Source organism: Triticum urartu, chromosome 3A (assembly GCF_056163025.1).
Source record: "Triticum urartu cultivar PI428250 chromosome 3A, HENAU_Tu73, whole genome shotgun sequence".
Lineage (NCBI taxonomy): Eukaryota > Viridiplantae > Streptophyta > Magnoliopsida > Poales > Poaceae > Triticum > Triticum urartu.
The window spans coordinates 724,542,701-724,561,427 of NC_141875.1; the positions used below are offsets into that span (position 1 = coordinate 724,542,701).

Below are 18,727 nucleotides of genomic sequence, written 5' to 3' on the forward strand. Positions count from 1 at the left end.
GGGTCACCAAGGTAGATTTATGTAGAACTGTGTAGTGTGCTTTTTACCAAGAATATCCGTCCCTGCATATTATTGAGTCTCTTCCAAGAGTGCCTTTTCCAGTCAGTCTCCCCTCATACCGCGATTTAGGGAGACCTATCTTCTTAAGGCCAGGAATGAAGTCAACACAAAACCCGATAACATCCTCTGTTTGATGGCCCATGGAGATGCTTCCTTCTGGCCTAGCGTGGTTACGGACATATTTCTTTAGGACTCCCATGAACCTCTCAAAGGGGAACATATTGTGTAGAAATACGGGCCCCAGGATGACAATCTCGTCGACTAGATGAACTAGGACGTGCGTCATGATATTGAAGAAGGATGGTGGGAACACCAGCTCGAAACTGACAAGACATTGCGCCACATCACTCCTTAACCTTGGTACGTTTTCTGGATCGATCACCTTCTGAGAGATTGCATTGAGGAATGCACATAGCTTCACAATGGCTAATCGGACGTTTTCCGGTAGAAGCCCCCTCAATGCAGCCAGAAGCAGTTGCGTCATAATCACGTGGCAGTCATGAGACTTTAGATTCTGAAAATTTTTCTCTGGCATATTTATTATTCCCTTTATATTCGACGAGAAGCCAGTCGTGACCTTCATACTGAGCAGGCATTCAAAGAAGATTTCTTTCTCTTCTATCGTAAGAGCGTAGCTGGCACGACCTTTATACTGCTTCGGAGGCATGTCGTCTTTTTCGTGCAAACGTTGCAGGTCCTCCCGTGCCTCAGGTGTATCTTTTGTCTTCCCATACACACCCAAGAAGCCTAGCAGGTTCACGCAAAGGTTCTTCGTCACGTGCATCACGTCGATTGAAGAGCGGACCTCTAGGTCTTTCCAGTAGGGTAGGTCCCAAAATATAGATTTCTTCTTCCACATGGGTGCGTGTCCCTCAGTGTCATTCGGAACAGCTAGTCCACCGGGACCCTTTCCAAAGATTACGTAGTGTAAATCATTGACCATAGCAAGTACGTGATCACCGGTATGCATGGCGGGCTTCTTCCGGTGATCTGCCTCGCCTTTGAAATGCTTGCCTTTCTTTCGACATTGATGGTTGGTCGGAAGAAATCGACGATGGCCCAGGTACACATTCTTCCTGCATTTGTCCAGGTCTATATTTTCAGTGTCATCTAAACAGTGCGTGCATGTGTGGTATCCTTTGTTTGTCTGTCCCGAAAGGTTACTGAGAGCGGGCCAATCGTTGATGGTCACGAACAGCAACGCCTTAAGGTTAAATTCCTCCTGTCTGTGCTCATCCCACGTACGTATACCGTTTCCATTCCACAGCTGTAAAAGTTCTTCAACTAATGGCCTTAGGTACACATCAATGTCGTTGCCGGGTTGCTTAGGGCCTTGGATGAGAACTGGCATCATAATGAACTTCCGCTTCATGCACATCCAAGGAGGAAGGTTATACATACATAGAGTCACGGGCCAGGTGCTGTGATTGCTGCTCTGCTCCCCGAAAGGATTAATGCCATCCGTGCTTAAAGCAAACCATACATTCCTTGGGTCCTTTGCAAACTCATCCCAGTACTTTCTCTCGATTTTTCTCCACTGCGACCCGTCAGCGGGTGCTCTCAACTTCCCATCTTTCTTTCGGTTCTCACTGTGCCATCGCATCAACTTGGCATGCTCTTCATTTCTGAAAAGACGTTTCAACCGTGGTATTATAGGAGCATACCACATCACCTTCGTAGGAACCCTCTTCCTGGGGGGCTCGCCGTCAACATCACCAGGGTCATCTCGTCTGATCTTATACCGCAATGCACCGCATACCGGGCATGCGTTCAGATCCTTGTATGCACCGCGGTAGAGGATGCAGTCATTAGGGCATGCATGTATCTTCTCCACCTCCAATCCTAGAGGGCATACAACCTTCTTTGCTGCGTATGTACTGTCGGGCAATTCGTTATCCTTTGGAAGCTTCTTCTTCAATATTTTCAGTAGCTTCTCAAATCCTTTGTCAGCCACAACATTCTCTGCCTTCCACTGCATCAATTCCAGTACGGTACCGAGCTTTGTGTTGCCATCTTCGCAATTGGGGTATAACCCTTTTTTGTGATCCTCTAACATGCGATCGAACTTCAGCTTCTCCTTTTGACTTTCGCATTGCGTCCTTGCATCGACAATGACCCGGCGGAGATCATCATCATCGGGCACATCGTCTGGTTCCTCTTGATCTTCAGCAGCTTCACCCGTTGCAGCATCATTGGGCACATCGTCTGGTTCCTCTTGATCTTCACCAGCTCCCCCCGTTGCAGCATCACCATATTCAGGGGGCACATAGTTGTCATCGTACTCTTCTTCTTCGCCGTCTTCCATCATAACCCCTATTTCTCCGTGCCTCGTCCAAACATTATAGTGTGGCATGAAACCCTTGTAAAGCAGGTGGGGGTGAAGGATTTTCCAGTTAGAGTAAGACCTCGTATTCCCACATTCAGTGCATGGACAACACATAAAACCATTCTGCTTGTTTGCCTCAGCCGCATCGAGAAACTCATGCACGCCCTTAATGTACTCGCAGGTGTGTCTGTCACCGTACATCCATTGCCGGTTCATCTGCGTGCATTATATATAATTAAGTGTCCAAATTAATAGAAGTTCATCATCACATTAAAACCAAAGTGCATACATAGTTCTCATCTAACAACATATAGCTCTCCAGAGCATCTAATTAATTAAACCATACATTGAAACTATGTAAAACATTTCAATGCAAAAACAAATGCGATCATAATCGCAACCAAGGTAACAATTGATCCAACGACATAATGATAGCAAGCCACGGTATGAATGGCATATTTTCTAATCTTTCTAATCTTCAAGCGCATTGGATCCATCTTGATCTTATGATCATCGACGACATCCGCAACATGCAACTCCAATATCATCTTCTTCTCCTCAATTTTTTTTATTTTTTCCTTCAACAAATTGTTTTCTTCTTCAACTAAATTTAACCTCTCGACAATAGGGTTGGTTGGCATTTCTGATTCACATACATCCTACATAAATAAAATCTATGTCACGTTGGTTGGCATAATTTTCATAAACAATAAATGAACCAATAGTTATAAAGATAATATATATACCACATCCGAATCATAGACAGGACGAGGGCCGACAGGGGCGGATACCAAAACCATCGCACTATATAAGATGCAATAATAAAAGTAAGAAAATAATACAAGTATCTATGTAAACATACAAGTAAGAATAGTTTTCCTTTCAGAAAGAAGATAAGAACAAGAGGCTCACCACGGTGGTGCCGGCAATGAGCTCGGTGCGGGTGATCGACGGCGGTGAAGACGGGGACGGGGCGTGACGGACCGCTAAACCTAGACAAATATTATGGAAAATGGAGTTTGGAGGTCGAGCTTGGAGAGGAGAAAACATAAGTAGTGTGGCTCGGGCATTCCATCGAACACCTTTTGTGCATAGGAGGTGAGATAAAGCACCACCAAGCCCTCTCCCCCTCGGCCAGAGAAAAACAGAGCACTGGGATGCTCTGCTCACGAGCGAGGGGTATATATAGGCACCTCATTGGTCCCGGTTGGTGAGATGAACCGGGACTAAAGGGGAGCCTTTGGTCCGGGTTCAAGCCACCAACCGGCACCAATGGTGGTGGGCCAGGAGCGAGGCCCATTGGTCCCGGTTCATCCCACCAACCGGGACCAAAAGGTCCAGATGAACCGGGACCAATGGCCCACGTGGCCCGGCTGGCCCCCTGGGCTCACGAACCGGGACCAATGCCTCCATTGGTCCCGGTTCTGGACTGAACCGGGACTAATGGGCTGACCCGGCCTGGACCAAAGCCCTGTTTTCTACTAGTGACATGAGCAAGGATGAACGGGGTGTTATAGCGAAAATGTTGTGCCTATGACAGAAACCTGTCTGATCGCGGTACGACATACATCAGCACCTTGCATCAAGCGCAACTGATGGTCCACATGCATCGTCGTATTATTATCGTACGTAAATGATCGTATGCATAGCAGAACTCATGTTATAGAGCTGTTAGCCCACGGTGCTGATTTCCTTTGTGTGCGTCGAGCTTGGTTGCCATGCAGTAAATGAAGAGTGCATGTATGCCTGAGTCACTCTCCATTTTCATATTTGGAGTCCACAAAGGCTGGGTGGCTGAGGTGAAGAGAGGAAGCGATTTTTGTACCATCTCACCGCCGTCACCAAGCGGGGAAAGGTGTCCTCACAGACACCCACTCGCAAAAAAGCCGGGATCATATAATATAGAAATTTTATCAACCTCCATTTTACATGTGACGATTCATAATTCTATATAAGAATTAGTGGTTGTTGCATGAGGAGTATGACCATATTCATACATATTTCATGTTTTCACTTTTCAAACAAATAGCTGAACAATATGTCAATGTGTCGAGAAAAAAAAAGATGGTGGACACCTACCTACCAAATTTTGTATAAAAAAACTAGCGTTTTTATCAGAGTGAAATGCGAACGAGTTTCACTCGCCGAACGTCATTTTTTTTCTCCCGTTGCAACGCACGGGCATATGTCCTAGTCTCACTTTAAGGAAGAGATAGAATAACGTATCTCAGATGACCCAGACATGCAGAGCTGAGTAGTGGGTGCCTGTCCAACGCTTCAGTCCATGCATGTTAGGCCGCGGTCGGGGATAGCGGAACCCACTGTTGGTTCCACGTCGCTGTCAGGGAGGAAGAAGCAGAGGCCAGAGGTTGGCCGTGCCGCTGCGATCCAGTATGTGTGCATGAGATGTATGCCAATCAATCAAAGGAACTTGTTAAACACACACACACGCACACACACACACACAAAATTAATCTGATCATGTTTAAGTGGTTTGTCATGTCATGTTCAGATTCAGAATAAGCTAATAGAACCCAGCACAGCAAGAAACTAAACTTGCTTATGGAAATATCTCCTTAAGTTAAAGCGTTAACCATCAAGATTTTTTAACATTTGTGAAGCACGTCTGTACATTGAGAAAGTAAGATTAATAGCAAATGGAATAGCACGAAATGAAAACAAGTGCAGCTCTAGCAGTCTATCGATATCGCGCTCTCGTTGCATTGAAATTTTGTTTAGATGTATCAAAATACCATTTTCTTTTTTCTCCCGTGTGCAGATATTTCTATTGGGAGCGTTCAATTTTGCTCCAAAACCACCGACTAACCTAGACTGAAATGTTTACCTACTCAGTTTCAGATTGATCCCTCAACCTATTCTATTCTATTCTAGCTGTAGAATTAGGTAGCCACAGACCAAAATCAACGAAGATACTGATTCGTGCAAATTATCTTGGGGTTACAGAAGATAAAAGACGAACTAACCAAGAAGCTATGAGATTAGTCCAAAGAAAAATGAAAAAAAGAACAAGTGGATCTTGAGTTTCGATGTATGGGGCGGGCGGGAGATCAGACCTCATGGACGGGGAAGGAAACGGCAATGCCGCTGCGCTGCTGCCTCAAGTGAGTCGTGCAGTAGACTAGCCACCGCTCAGCCACTCCGCTCCGCTCCGCCAAGCCGACGTAGGGTTTGACCTCCATGCCGGATCAGTGCAAAAGTTCACAAATATAAGAGGTCCGCCTGAATTGAATTAGATTCAGTTCGATTCTTCGCTGCAAAAGATAGTAGATGAGCTAGTGTGTCCTTACCAACAGAAGGAGGAAGAGTCATGGGAGCCGATCCAGATCCAGTAGAGAGACAGACGGGGATTTCATCCCTTCCAATCGTGCTCCGGTTGGTTCCGGTGGAGGAGCAGGAGCAGGACGACCGGCAGGAGTAGGATGGCAGCGGTGCAAAGGAGGAGGATACGGTGACGTGGCGCGGGCAGGGCAGGAAGTCGCTAACTAGAGACGCAAGATGGGGGCGGCGGCGGAGGAGGAGAAAGAGTGGGAGTGTCTCTAGGGTTAGGTTTTATATACGGGGAATGGTTTAGGGCTTCAGGTGGGCTTAGGTGGGCTTGCGGGTTATACTAGTCTGTCCATGACAATTTCCGAAACTGTCACGGCAAATCCATCATGTATTAACACATGTCTTGTAGTGAATAATGTGTTGTGATATATCTATATATATATATATATATATAATTTGAGGATATGCTTAGTGTGTAGTAATGCATGATATGCTTAATTAGTGTAGAACGTCATGAATATGCTCTTAATTAATTAGCTAGTGTGTAGTAATGTGACATGCACATTTACCACATTTGTTTTTTTCTCCAGAAATTACGCAAAAGGCTAAGTGACAGCTGTGGCATCGTCCCGGATGAAGCATGCATTGCTGGACTACGCCTTACCACAAGGGGCTCCATCACAAATTGTGCTTACGCACTGGACACAAATGGTTGCACTGTGTTCAACGCCACGGGATGGAACCACTTTCTTGTTGGAAAGAATCTCTAGATTGGACGGGCCATCTTAGTCATCATCAAGAACACCCGGCGCCATGGCTTGAGGATGATGGTGGCCATCGCCTCATTTACAACTATGTGTGTGGCGGGGCAGTACATGAATGAACTGCTTAGTTATGTATTGGCGCTATGTTCTAGTACTGTTTTAGCTCGTAATGTTTCTATTAATTGGTTATGTTTGGGAGATCTAGCTAGCTAGCAACCACTTAAATATCAACTCCTAATATTCTATTATCTAGTACTGTTCTGCTGTGTAATGTTATATAGTATGTACTTAGTGTTAATGTGAAATGCTAAATGTTACATGGTGTTGAAAAACCTTTTTTTGTGCATGAAACGTTCGTGGCGTGCAAATTGCATTATGCGCCGCTAGGTGAGTGAATATAGTGGTGGCGTTGCAAACATCGTATGCTAGAAACACGTATAATACTGCTGACGTAGGCTCCAGCGCCACCACTATTTTTTAACACTAGTGCCATACTGGTGGCGTGGGGCTCCTACGCCAGCAAGGCTATTTTTGGCACTCCATAGCTAGGATTTTCTGCACTAGTAACCGGGTACCTTCTACTCCAACAAGCATGCTCCAGACAAGGAAATGGAACATGTTATGAAGAATGGTGGATGAGTTGATTGATCCCATTATAGGAGCTTCGGTTGAGGAACTTGTTAAGTATTTTCCTTCCAACTAATACACAAAGAATTTTTAGAATTCCCCTCTCAGTGCACTCAAATGAGGATTTTGTGACATAGCATACAACCATATGACACTCATTTTCTGTTCGGTCCACTTACTACTTACAATGAGAATACTAGTTTGGTCCAAAAATTATTAGTGGTGAAGGGACCTCAAATGTTAACCTTGTTCGGTCGAATGTGTGAATGTTGGAAGTCCCAAGTAAGATAAAAATCTTCATAGGGCAAGCTCTCAAGAGTGTTGTTCCTGGCATGGCATTCCTCTCTTCCAGGCACATCAATGTTTCACCGCAATGTCCTATTTGTCGTTCTGTGCCTAAAGATATTCGCCATTTGATATCTACTTGTACATGAGCATGACATGTTTGGAAGGACCTTTGACTTGATTTAGTCATTGATCAAGCATTGACGGTGGATTGGTCAGGCTCTATCGTTTTTGTAGGAATCCTCATATGGCCAAAGAGGAAGCCGCTAGTATTAGGGCAGCTTGGTGTGCAAGAAGCAGTGGATGTGGCTTCTTGGTTTGTATGGTGGGAAAGGAGAGAAGGAAAGGCGACAACGTTTGGCCTTTTAGCCTAGCATTTGCCATTCAAGCACTAATGGTAGATTATGCAGAGAAGTCTCCTCAGGAGCCGTTGAGAAGAGTAGGCTGGGAGAAAGCCCTTGCTGAAACATACAAGGTGAACACTATGCATATTTTATTGAAGATGGTAAGACCAATGGCTATTGTAGTGAATAACAGCCACGGGAAAGCAGTTGTTGGTGTTGTGGAACTCTTCAATTATAACTCGGATATTGCATTACCAGAAGCAATGCCACTTTGCCTTGGTCTTCAGCTGGTACGAGATATTGGATGCTCAAGAATCAATGTTGAGTCAGACTGTATAGAGCTCATCACCACCGGCAATGGAGGTTCAGAGATATTGACATTCTATGAGTGTGGCGTTTCGGTGCCGAGGCTAATCTGCATCCGGTCAGAAATAAAATCTAAATAAATAATAAAGAAATTAAAAAAATCATTTTTTGTGTGGTAGATATTTTGATGCGTGAGGTTTGCTCCAATTTTTGGATCATTTGGACATCTGAGCAGCTCTCAGCAAAAAAAAGAAAACAAATCGGGCCAGAATAGTGCACGAACAGTTAAACTTTTTACAGACCCCGAATTTTTCTTTTTTCTTTTTGCCTAGAGCTGCTCAGATGATCAAATGACATGAAAATTGGCGCGAGCCTCATGCATGAAATTATCTACCACACAAAAAAATTAGATTTTTTTTGAAATTTTCTAGTATTTGTTTTGATTTTTTTTCATCAGGGCGGATGCAGCTGAGCCTGGGCCCAGAAGTGGATTATCGCATTCTTTCCAACTTGCACATGAAATATCATATATTCGGTTCAGCCATTGCCTTTGGGAAGCAAATAACTTGTCACATGTTCTTGCAAAACATGCTTATTACTTGAAAGTAATGTTCTGGTGGGATGATATTCCACCTAGTTTTCCATTCCCGCATGTACCGAATGATGTAACTTTGTTAAGTTTGCAATAAATGCCATGAGGCTTTCCCTTTAAGAAAAATATGCAAATAAGAGGCCAACCTAGATGGTTGTGTGTACTTCTTCAGTCCGCCATAGCTTTAACGACCCCGGTGTCGATGAGGGTTCATACGGAAAATAAAAGCCAATGGTATAAACAAGGGAGAACTAACAAGCGAACTCAATGTGTTCTATTCCCGTAAAATATGTATTTTAGATCTCGCATTATATTCTAGTATAAATGCTATTATCTAGGCTATGATTCTGTTTTTGCTTCCTCATTGAGTCTTCCTCTTTGGGGCATATCTTTCATCCATTTTTTTATCTTTTTCTTCTTCTTCTACGATGTTTTTCCTTTTTCTTGCATAAGTTTCTTTACAAATATGCGGTGAACAGTTTTCCATACATATGCAATGAACATTTTTTTTAAGAAATATGCCATGAACATTTCTTTTAGAAATATTTTGATGGACATTTTTTCAGGTATGCAGGGAATATTTTTAAATACAGATGATAATTCTTTACATATAATGTGAATATTTTTTTCAATTGTACGTTGAAGATTTTGGAAACACATGGTTAAAGTTATTGAATTACCTGATGAACATTTTCAAATATGTGTTTAACACTTTTCTAAATACATGATGAACGTTAATTTATTCAAATATGTTTTGAACAGTTTTTCAAATATCCGTTTAAAACCTTTTTGAATACATGATGTTTTTTTAAATACACAATGAACATTTTTTCCATAATTGGTGGCCATGGCTATTGAATGCATCGCACAGCCTGGAAAGTGAACTAGAATGTACTGAATGGAAGGAAAGGTAGGAATGGCTGCGATGCAACTGGAATGGGGTGCAGAATAAGTATTTCTTCACCCGAGGTAATCTTACGATCATTTCATAAGTAAATTACGTTTAGAATTCCAATAGTTACATTCCTATTGATTCACTACGTAAAATTTGATATAAAAAAATAAAAATATAGGTCATAAGACAAGAAAATTTGTAGTTTATGTGTATTTTAGACTATGTTTTTACGTTTGTAATTTTACATAACATAAAATATTTTTTACGGCGATTATATATTTTCTTACGGTCTCTTTTTACGTCGGAAACAAGACAAAACTTACGGAACGTAAAATTACGGTGCATTGATGGTAAAATAGAGGGGGGTGAAGAATAACTATTCGTCAACCAGGGTGACGAATAGCGCGACCCTAGTGTTACTGAATTGGAAAGGAGTAAATGCATATGGAACTGAAAACAAATAATTTTTCCGCGTACATTTTCATCTCTGCACTCATATGCATAGGGATCCAGAAAAATTGGCCCAGCTTAGATGGGGCCACGCCATCCAGAAACACTGCTCCATAATTCAGTAGTGTATTTGAAGGAAACAATATTTTTCCCCGGATCTGAAAACACTATGAATTGATCACTGCTTAATGTGATACCCCATTGCTTCTAATTTGTGGATTACACGTTTTATCTTTTCATTAATTCTTAAACAGCGTACATTGTGTGGTGGATAGCTCCGTTCAGTCATTACAACATAATCCTTGACAAAAACAAGATGACCATGCATTGACACGTATAGACTATATTTACATGGCGTACTAGCTCATCTATCACACCGTCTAAACTAACAAAACACGCAATACACTTCAAGCATCAACAACTTTCTGTATTCTAATACTCTACAATCAAATTAATAATGAAAGTCATTAATTCATACAAAACATATGTACTATATGTGAGCCTGGCCTAGTTACATAGGGTGACACTCATAGTACGACTTCCGATCGAGTGGTTTGGCACTCCTCGCAAGCCGTCAGACCAACTTCGTCTAGGAAATTCTGTGTTTCTTTCTTTTCACATTTTTTTATCCTTCATGATTTAATGTCTTTATTCTCTTTTATTTTACCGAAGTTTCAAGAATACATTTTGGACATAGGTGACTATTATTATTTTAAATTTGTTCATGTACTTTCAAAAGGTATCCACTGATTATAAAAATATGTTCATATGTTGGAAAACGGTGTTCGCATGTTTAATTTTTTTTAATTAAATAAGGTCTTCATGTGTATTATTTTAAATTTATTCTGAACATTATAAAAATTCATGTAAAAAATAAGGTCTTCATGTGTATTTATAAAAATGTTCATGTAACATTGAAATAGTTCATCATTTTGAAAAGTCAGATTTTCTTTTAAATGTTAATGTTAGTAAACTTTTGCAAGTGCTTGTTTAAAAATATGTTCATGTAATTTAATAGAATTGCACATATCATTTAAAATATGTCCTTGTATTTAGAAAATGTTCACACAATTTTAAATGTAGCACTAAAGTGCTCCCATGTTTTGTAATATTTTTTTTCAAAATAAAGGTTTATATGTTCTAAAAAATAATTGAAAACAAAATGTAGAAAAAAAGAAAAAAAATAATAGAAGGAGAAGAAACGAATGAGTTAGTTAAGAAAGCAAGATGTACTACTTTACCCCTAGAGTGCTGATAGCTTGGTGTCCTATAAACTATAGCAAGTAAAGGCACCCTCCAAAGCATAAGGAAATAGCCCCTGCTCCTAATCATCTCCAACACCCCCCCCCCCCCACTCACCCCATCTAGAGAAAGGCAGTCTTATATTTACTCGAGCTCAATGTGTTCTAGTTCGGAAAATCAATGATAAAATTTTGGCTAATAGACTCGACGATCATGTTCATGCTATATATGTGATGTCACCAAGCCAAAGAATACATACGGTACAATGAATGCCAATGAAATTGCACAATATTTTCATCCTTCTAACCTGGAAGCAAAAATGCTTTCATTTTGAAGGTTGACGTGTGTAACTTCCCCAACCTAAAATCCTATAGTTTTGTCATGTTTGTACTACATTTTATTATATTAATGTGTGGACTTTATTTTTTCCTTTTCTTTTCATCTTTCTATCAAATGTTTCACACCATATTGAGCAATGTGAACTCTTTCAGAAAACCGTTTGAACCTTTTTCCTACTTATTTAATGCCTTTTATTTTCTAATTCCATGCTTTTCTAAATTTCTATGGCAACTCCAAGTCCAAGCTAGAGCTCCACCCTTTGCCACAAATTCTTTCTGCATTTATCAAAGTCACCTGGAAAAATTCATAATTTTTTGGGCATCCAAAACTAGAAATCCTAATTTATGATAGGTGTTTTGGCTGCTTGCGCCTGCGTGAGAGGTGGAGATTGTAGTGACGTATCGGAAATTTGGAATCCAACTTGGCTGCTTGCAGCGTAGATACCACCTAGGTCAATGACTGAACATCAGGTTAAGGTTTGATTAAAATATCAGACATACTTATGACTCTTCTAGTGGGATGATGTGCCACCTAGCTTTCCATTACAGCATGTACTAAATGATTAAAATACTACCATACATGTTATATTTGAAGTAAAGTGTCAAGAGGCTTTCCCTTCAAAACAATATATGCAAAGAACAGGCCGAGCTAGATAGTTGTGTGTAATTGTTTAGCCCACCATAGCTCTCGCGACCCCGGTACCAACTAAGGTTGATATGGCAAATAAAAGCAAATGGAATAAACAAGGGAGAAACTAACAAGCGAACTCAGTGTGTTCAATTCCCGTGTTAAGTATGTATTTCAGATCTCATGTTACATTATAATACGTGCAACAGTAAACACTAAATTATGGGTAATAATGAAAGATATTATCTGGGCTATGATTCTCCTTTTGCTTCCTCCTCGAGTCATCCTCCTTGGCGCACTTCTTCCAGATACATTTTTTTCTTTTTTTTTCTTCTTCTCCGATGTTTTCCTTTTTCTTGCCCAAGTTTTTTTTAAATAAGCGGTGAACAGTTTTTCATTCACATGCGGTTAACCTTTATGTACAAATGTGTCATGAAAATTTATTTTAGAATTATTTGGATGATCATTTTTTCAAGTACGCGAGTAATATTTTTTTAAATACAAATGATAATTGTTTACATATGATGTGCACATATTTTTCAATTACTAGCAAAAAGGCCCGTGCGTTGCAACGGGAGAAACAAAAAATTACTCCCCGGCTCAAGACTATATTTCACACTCACATTCGCGCGCGCGTGTGTGTCGTGCACATGTACTTCTGTATGTGAGACAAGGCATTTCTCGTAGCATCAGCCCTGTAATGTATTTGCCGACAATCTTAAACATGCAAAATCGATGTATGAAGTGCTACACTTTAATCCTAAAATAATGGAACAACTGACCTTGAAGCAGTGTATTTGTGTTCGTGTCGATTATAGTGTTTTTTTCTTCAGAGACAAGTCCATCCCTTCGGACACTGATCAACAGAAGGAAAATAAGTTTCCTCGGACGCTTGTAGAGCTGTGGAGTGTACTTGCCATGGATCGACAATAGTCATATTCCAGTAACTTCTGAAAGCTAATTCAAGAGCTTGAAAAATAGCCTTACCTCTGTAGGGATAACAGTGGCTTTATTATCGGGTGGAGCAGTTTGGCAGTGAATAAAGAAATTTAGCAATATGTTGACTTGATTTTTCAAGATGTTTTGAGGTGTCCCTTGATGCATATCTATGTGCATCACGTTGATGAAGCTTGGTTGCGTGCTGCATAAATCACGACGTTGGCAGGTAATTGATCTGCAAATCATGGACATGATAACAAATTAAAAATTTCTAGTGGATCCATCTTGAAGTCCATAAGCTTGTGCCACATGCGCAGGCATGAGAACTACGGTAGTGCCTAACATGGGGTGAGGTTGAAGCTCCTTGTAGTCCTACTGGCACGGGGTACCTTATACTCGCCGTGTACTCTTCCCCTACTTTCCTTCCTCCATCAGCATTATCGTGTCTGGGTCTGTGATCATGAGGCAGCATCCAAGGCAAGCACCGCTGCCACCGCATCCCGTACCTAGCAGCACCTCCCAGCTGTCCGGCCTTCCCTCTCCCAGATCACGAGTTCACTCCAGCTGTTCTCAAGCTCCATGTGCCCATCGCCTCCTAGAATGTGCCCGTGCCCTTGACCGTTGTCATGCCTATTGCACCTCCGTTGGTCATGCTCGCCGGGTCCCCATGTTGATCTATCAGGCTGCGCGCTGCTCTGACTTCCCGGTGGCGTGCTGCACCATTACCACTCCTGTGGCATGCCATTGCCTAGCATCGTCAATCTTGCGCTGCAGTGTGTCTGTGCATCTTGTACACTACTTGGCCGCATGATAGGGACGCCACGGCCTCCTCTTATGTTAGCAACGGGTCTTGCAGCGCCGCCTCCCTTGACATTGGATTTTTCACGCGACAAGGCCGACGTGATGGACTCTCGGTAACCAGGACAACGACGACAAAGTCGCAATGGAAGACCCCTACACAAGCGGGTCCAGCGGCGCGGTAGGCGAGCGGCTGTCGGGATGGGGCCATGGCGAGAAACTCAGACAGGCGGCTCGTGATCCTATCGAGCTAGGGGATGTGGGCTCCCGTGGTGGTCTCGTCCTGTACGCTGCATGGTCGTACGATAGGGACGCCGTGGCCTCCTCTTGCGATAGCAGCTGCTCCTGCAGCGGCGCCACCAGCAAGGGTTTTTCTGGCAGCAACGCGGACGTGATGGACTCTCGGGAAGCAGGACGATGGTGGAAATATTGCGATGGAAGGTAGGCGAGCGGCTGCCTGGATGGGGCCATGTTAAGAACCTCGGACAGGTGGTTGGTGATCCTGTCGAGCTCGGAGATGTGGGCTCCGGTGGTTGTTGGCAAGCCTGCCATGGCCACCACAGCGGCCAACTCCAGCAGCGCAAGATCCACGACGGCTTGGGGAAGGAGGGAAGCTGCTTGCATCGTGCTTTGTCGGTAGCGTATTCGATTTGTTTTTTGGCCGGGTTTTAATTTTATGCACACACGACAGTCCAAACACAGGGAGAAATTTATGTTTGCGGGTACAAATCTGCTAAGCCCATGGTGGAATCGGTGAAGGAATTGGCTTTTCTTTCCTTCCATGTACGTGTCCAAACTGTTTTTTTTTCAGTTCTATTTTAAAATCTCAGCCATCAATCTTTATATTAACACAAAATCAACGGATATAGGTGGTGGATGGAGAACTATGAAAGGCTCCGTGCTTTATTTTTAGATAAGGATAAGGATACATTGAATATATTGGATTTTTTTGGAAATACACGGTTAAATATTTTTTTTGAAATACATGATGAACATTTTCAAATATGTGTTGAACACTTCCTTGAATACATGATGAACAATTATTAAAATATGCGTGGAGCACTTTTTCAAATATCTGTTTAACACCATATTGAATACATGATGATTTGTTTTTCAAATGCACGATGAACATTGTTTCCGTACGAGCATGACGCAATAACGCTTTTAGCCTGGTTTCTTTTTTCTTTAATCCTCAAGTGTTCGGCATCTTCTGCCTTGTCTCGTGTCCATTTCTTAATGTAGTAGACATAAACAATATAAGCATGTATATATGCCTACGTGGAAATCCCACTAACCAAGATTACACTAAAAACACTTGCGATTATAGGCACCTCTAGAACACCACTTTGCACATGAATTCATACCTGCGATTGCTGATCTACCAATTTCAGGCCTTCTTTCGTCTGGCTGGGCACTTATAACATTCATATAAAGTTTGAACTCCGTTGTTTCCACAGTACCCTCATCATTGTATCTGCTTGCAGGTTGGCCAGATAAAGCGGCGGCAACTTTCGCTGATGTCTCAATAGTATATCTGCTTTCCTTGGCAACCTGCGAACGAAACCAATGCAATTTGCCTAGAAAGTTTTCCAGGAACGGCCTGCTGGCTTGGGCTTTGACGTTCGAGATGAGCTCCTTGAGTCGCTTCATGATGTGAGCGTTGCTGAGCCCCTTTAGTCGCTTCATGATGTGAGCGTTGCTGAGCCCCTTTAGTCTACCTCCAGCCTCTCCTGCCAGAGCTGAGAAAATGGAGAAAGGATCAGGAACAGTAGGAGAGCCTTTATCGACTTGATTAAAGAAGCACGTGTACCTTGTGTCCGAGCAACACCATCAGCCTCGGCCTCATCATTCCCTGTTGCCGGTTGGTTTTGTGTCTTGAAAGTAGATCCACCTTGCAGCGGCTCCTGCTCCTCTCCCAACCTTGAAGCTGAAATTTAAAAGTATCAGTTGAGAAGGGAAGTGAACCATAAGATCGAGAGGTATTTCGTAATCTCCTCGATAAAAGAATCAGGCTTACTACCTTGTTTGAGACCAGCATCCTCGGCCTCGGCAGCAGCCACCTTTGAACCAGCCAGGTCGGTGATGTTGGGCGGCGAGAGGCTTCTCTTCCTCTTACTTGGCCCGGGGATGGCACCATTGAGATTAGAGGAAGAAACGTTGCGCTTGCGCCCCCTCTCCTGCTCCTCCGGGTCATCTTTGGCTGGCAGGTTGCGGTCGAGGTAGATCTTGTCATCGACGAGCTACTTGTTGGAAATTCGCCACAGGATCAATCACATCAAATCACGATAAAGATGCACACGGAAAATTGATAGCCAAGGGCGTGTGTCGTGCCCCTCTTTTCTCTTTTTTCTCCACGTTACAAAACTCACCCAACGCTGCATATATATATGCATTGTCCTAACCATGGCGCGTAGCCGACTCCACCATAACCTAACAGAACACAGTACTCAAGGCATGCAAGCCATACACCGATGCACACTTTCCTAATTACCGGTTACGCTGATCACATTAAGCTAGGCCTACTCACATAAAACTAATACTGCCAAACTCAAACACAACTTAGTACTAGTAGCACGTAGGTATGTTTGGATTACCCAACACTACTGGACGGAGCGCCGCTCGTGTACCTGCCCGGAGCAGCAGGGCCCCAGCCCCGTGCGTAAATGAGAAGTCTGGCGCAGGCGAAATCGCCGACCACGGACGATGCGCCCATGGCCGCTTGTCGGAGGTTGGACAGGAAGGCCATGGGCGACATGTTGCCAACAGCAGGACCAGGGGGATTGTTGACGACGACGGCGGCTGCGCCGTCAGTAGGGGGAGGATGTGGGCGGGCGCCGGCGCAAGTGAGGTTGCTGCAGAGTTGCTTGACGAACTCCTCCTCCTCCTTGGCGGCCAGGGCTTTTGGATCCATCCCATAGCCTGGGGCGCGAGCTGGAATGTACTCTATAGTCTGTAATGTAAGGAAGGAAAGGAGGGAATGGTTGTGAACTCTTTGACTGGATTGGACGGAAAGGCCGGATATATATAGCAGCGTGGGTAGGTAAACTAGGAAAGAAGTAAATATAGATGAAAATTCTTTACATAATGTGAATATTTTTTTCAATTATACGTTAAATATTTTGGAAATACATGGTTAAAGTTTTTTAATTACATGATGAACATTTTCTATATGTGTTTAACATTTTTCTAAATACATGATGAACGTTTATTCAAATATGTTTTGAACAGTTTTTCAAATATATGTTTAAAAAGTTTTTGAATACATGATGTTGGCGGCCAGGGCTTTTGGATCCGTCGCACAGCCTGGGGCGCGAGCTAGAATGTACTCTGTATTGTATGGAAGGAAAGGCGGGAATGGCTGTGAGCCTGTGACTGGATTGGACGGAAAGGCTGGATATATATAGCAGCGTGGGTAGGTGGTAAGAGGGGCTAGGGTTCAGGGAGAATGGTAAACTGTAATCTTTCTGCGTATGATTTCATCTCTGCGCGGGAAGAGATAGGGATCCAACGTCAGCATCGTGATTTCAGTCATTTCGTTCATGTCTCGCGGCCCAGATTGATCCCACCATGGATGGACCAAAGCCCTTTTGTTTTAAGAATTCTTTACTAGACCAACGTCGCTTCAGAAATTCTTCGATTCTTCCTTTTAATTTTTTTTGCTTTTGTTTCTCTATTTCTCTTTTGTTTTAAGGAAATTACAAGGATGCATTTTGGAGATAGGTGGGTATATGTGTTTTTAAGGAAATGTTCCAATTAAATATTTGTCCATGTATTTATAAATTGTTCACGCAATTTGAACATAATAATGTATATGTTAAAAAAAGTCGTTGTAATATTAATGTGTTGACACGTTCTTTTAAATAATTTGTTTTTCATAAGAAATGTTTTTGCTCATCAGTATTGGATGATGCTACTGGTGTCACGAACACCCTCGTGCAATGGCCGTTGTTGTAGGACAAAACTAAAAACCCTTAGGATGAAAAGTGAGCGTCCAGAAGTTCCACATGACCACCGGCATTATGCATGTACTTACAGAAAATGCATCTCCATATGGGCCACTGCTTGCCTTAATATTCCTTTCTCAGTCATCAAGGACCACAGCCTACCGACACAATGATCAGCGGAGGCTGTCGTCGCCTTGACTAGATCTCACAAGCATGCCATCATGCTAGCTAGATTGGCTGAGGTGGCCAGCCCTTGCTCGGCCACCTCGACTAGCCTCGCTACCAAGGCCCGAACTACCTATGAAGATGAGGTGATGCCCACAAAAACTCAAGAAGTGCACTGAAAGCACTGCAGAATATTTAGAGTTTACTTTCTCACATATCCCACTGGAAGAGTCAACCATATAAATTACTCATCGTCTTAGCTTTAGCACACTAGAATACTCCCTCCTTTTCGGTTTATAAGGCTTATTTCAACTCTTTTGTTTTTCCAATTTAGAGAGCTCATCTCCATCTCATTTTTAGTTTCCAATGCACATTAAATCTTTGCATGCAAGAATTAAAGAGGAACACACCAATGCATGTAATGTTCCTACTCATCTAGTGGCCCAGCATGCATGCACTTCAATTAATTCAAATTAATGCATGAGTTTAATTGGGGTAGTTTTTAAAGTACGAGATACATTCCTCCACTCACAAAATGCCTTGGTTGATGAGATTTGAGATTTGAGCCTTATAAACCGGAAAGGAGGGAATATTTACACGAGAACATACTCATTGTCAAACCAGAATAAATCTAGACTTCAGAATCCCATAAGTTTTAAATGAGGCTACCTCAAAGAATGATAAGGCCAAGGAACCAAATTAGGAAGCCAGACAATAAATAGGATATTTATGCAAT

The 18,727-nt window shown here is 42.5% G+C and overlaps 1 protein-coding gene across 1 annotated transcript in view; it reads right to left on the minus strand.

Annotated features, from left to right (window-relative positions):
• Window positions 1-16,793, minus strand: part of LOC147982228 (uncharacterized) — a 48,357-nt gene extending 31,564 nt beyond the window's left edge. Inside the window, exons 1-4 of the mRNA XM_087516244.1 lie at window positions 16,482-16,793; window positions 15,903-16,122; window positions 15,693-15,809; window positions 15,247-15,621 (exon numbers count right to left, since the gene is read on the minus strand). Coding sequence (XP_087372370.1) covers window positions 15,247-15,621; window positions 15,693-15,809; window positions 15,903-16,122; window positions 16,482-16,793 — 1,024 coding nt within the window. The remainder of the gene's footprint in view (window positions 1-15,246; window positions 15,622-15,692; window positions 15,810-15,902; window positions 16,123-16,481) is intronic.
• Between the last annotated feature and the right edge of the window lie 1,934 nt (window positions 16,794-18,727).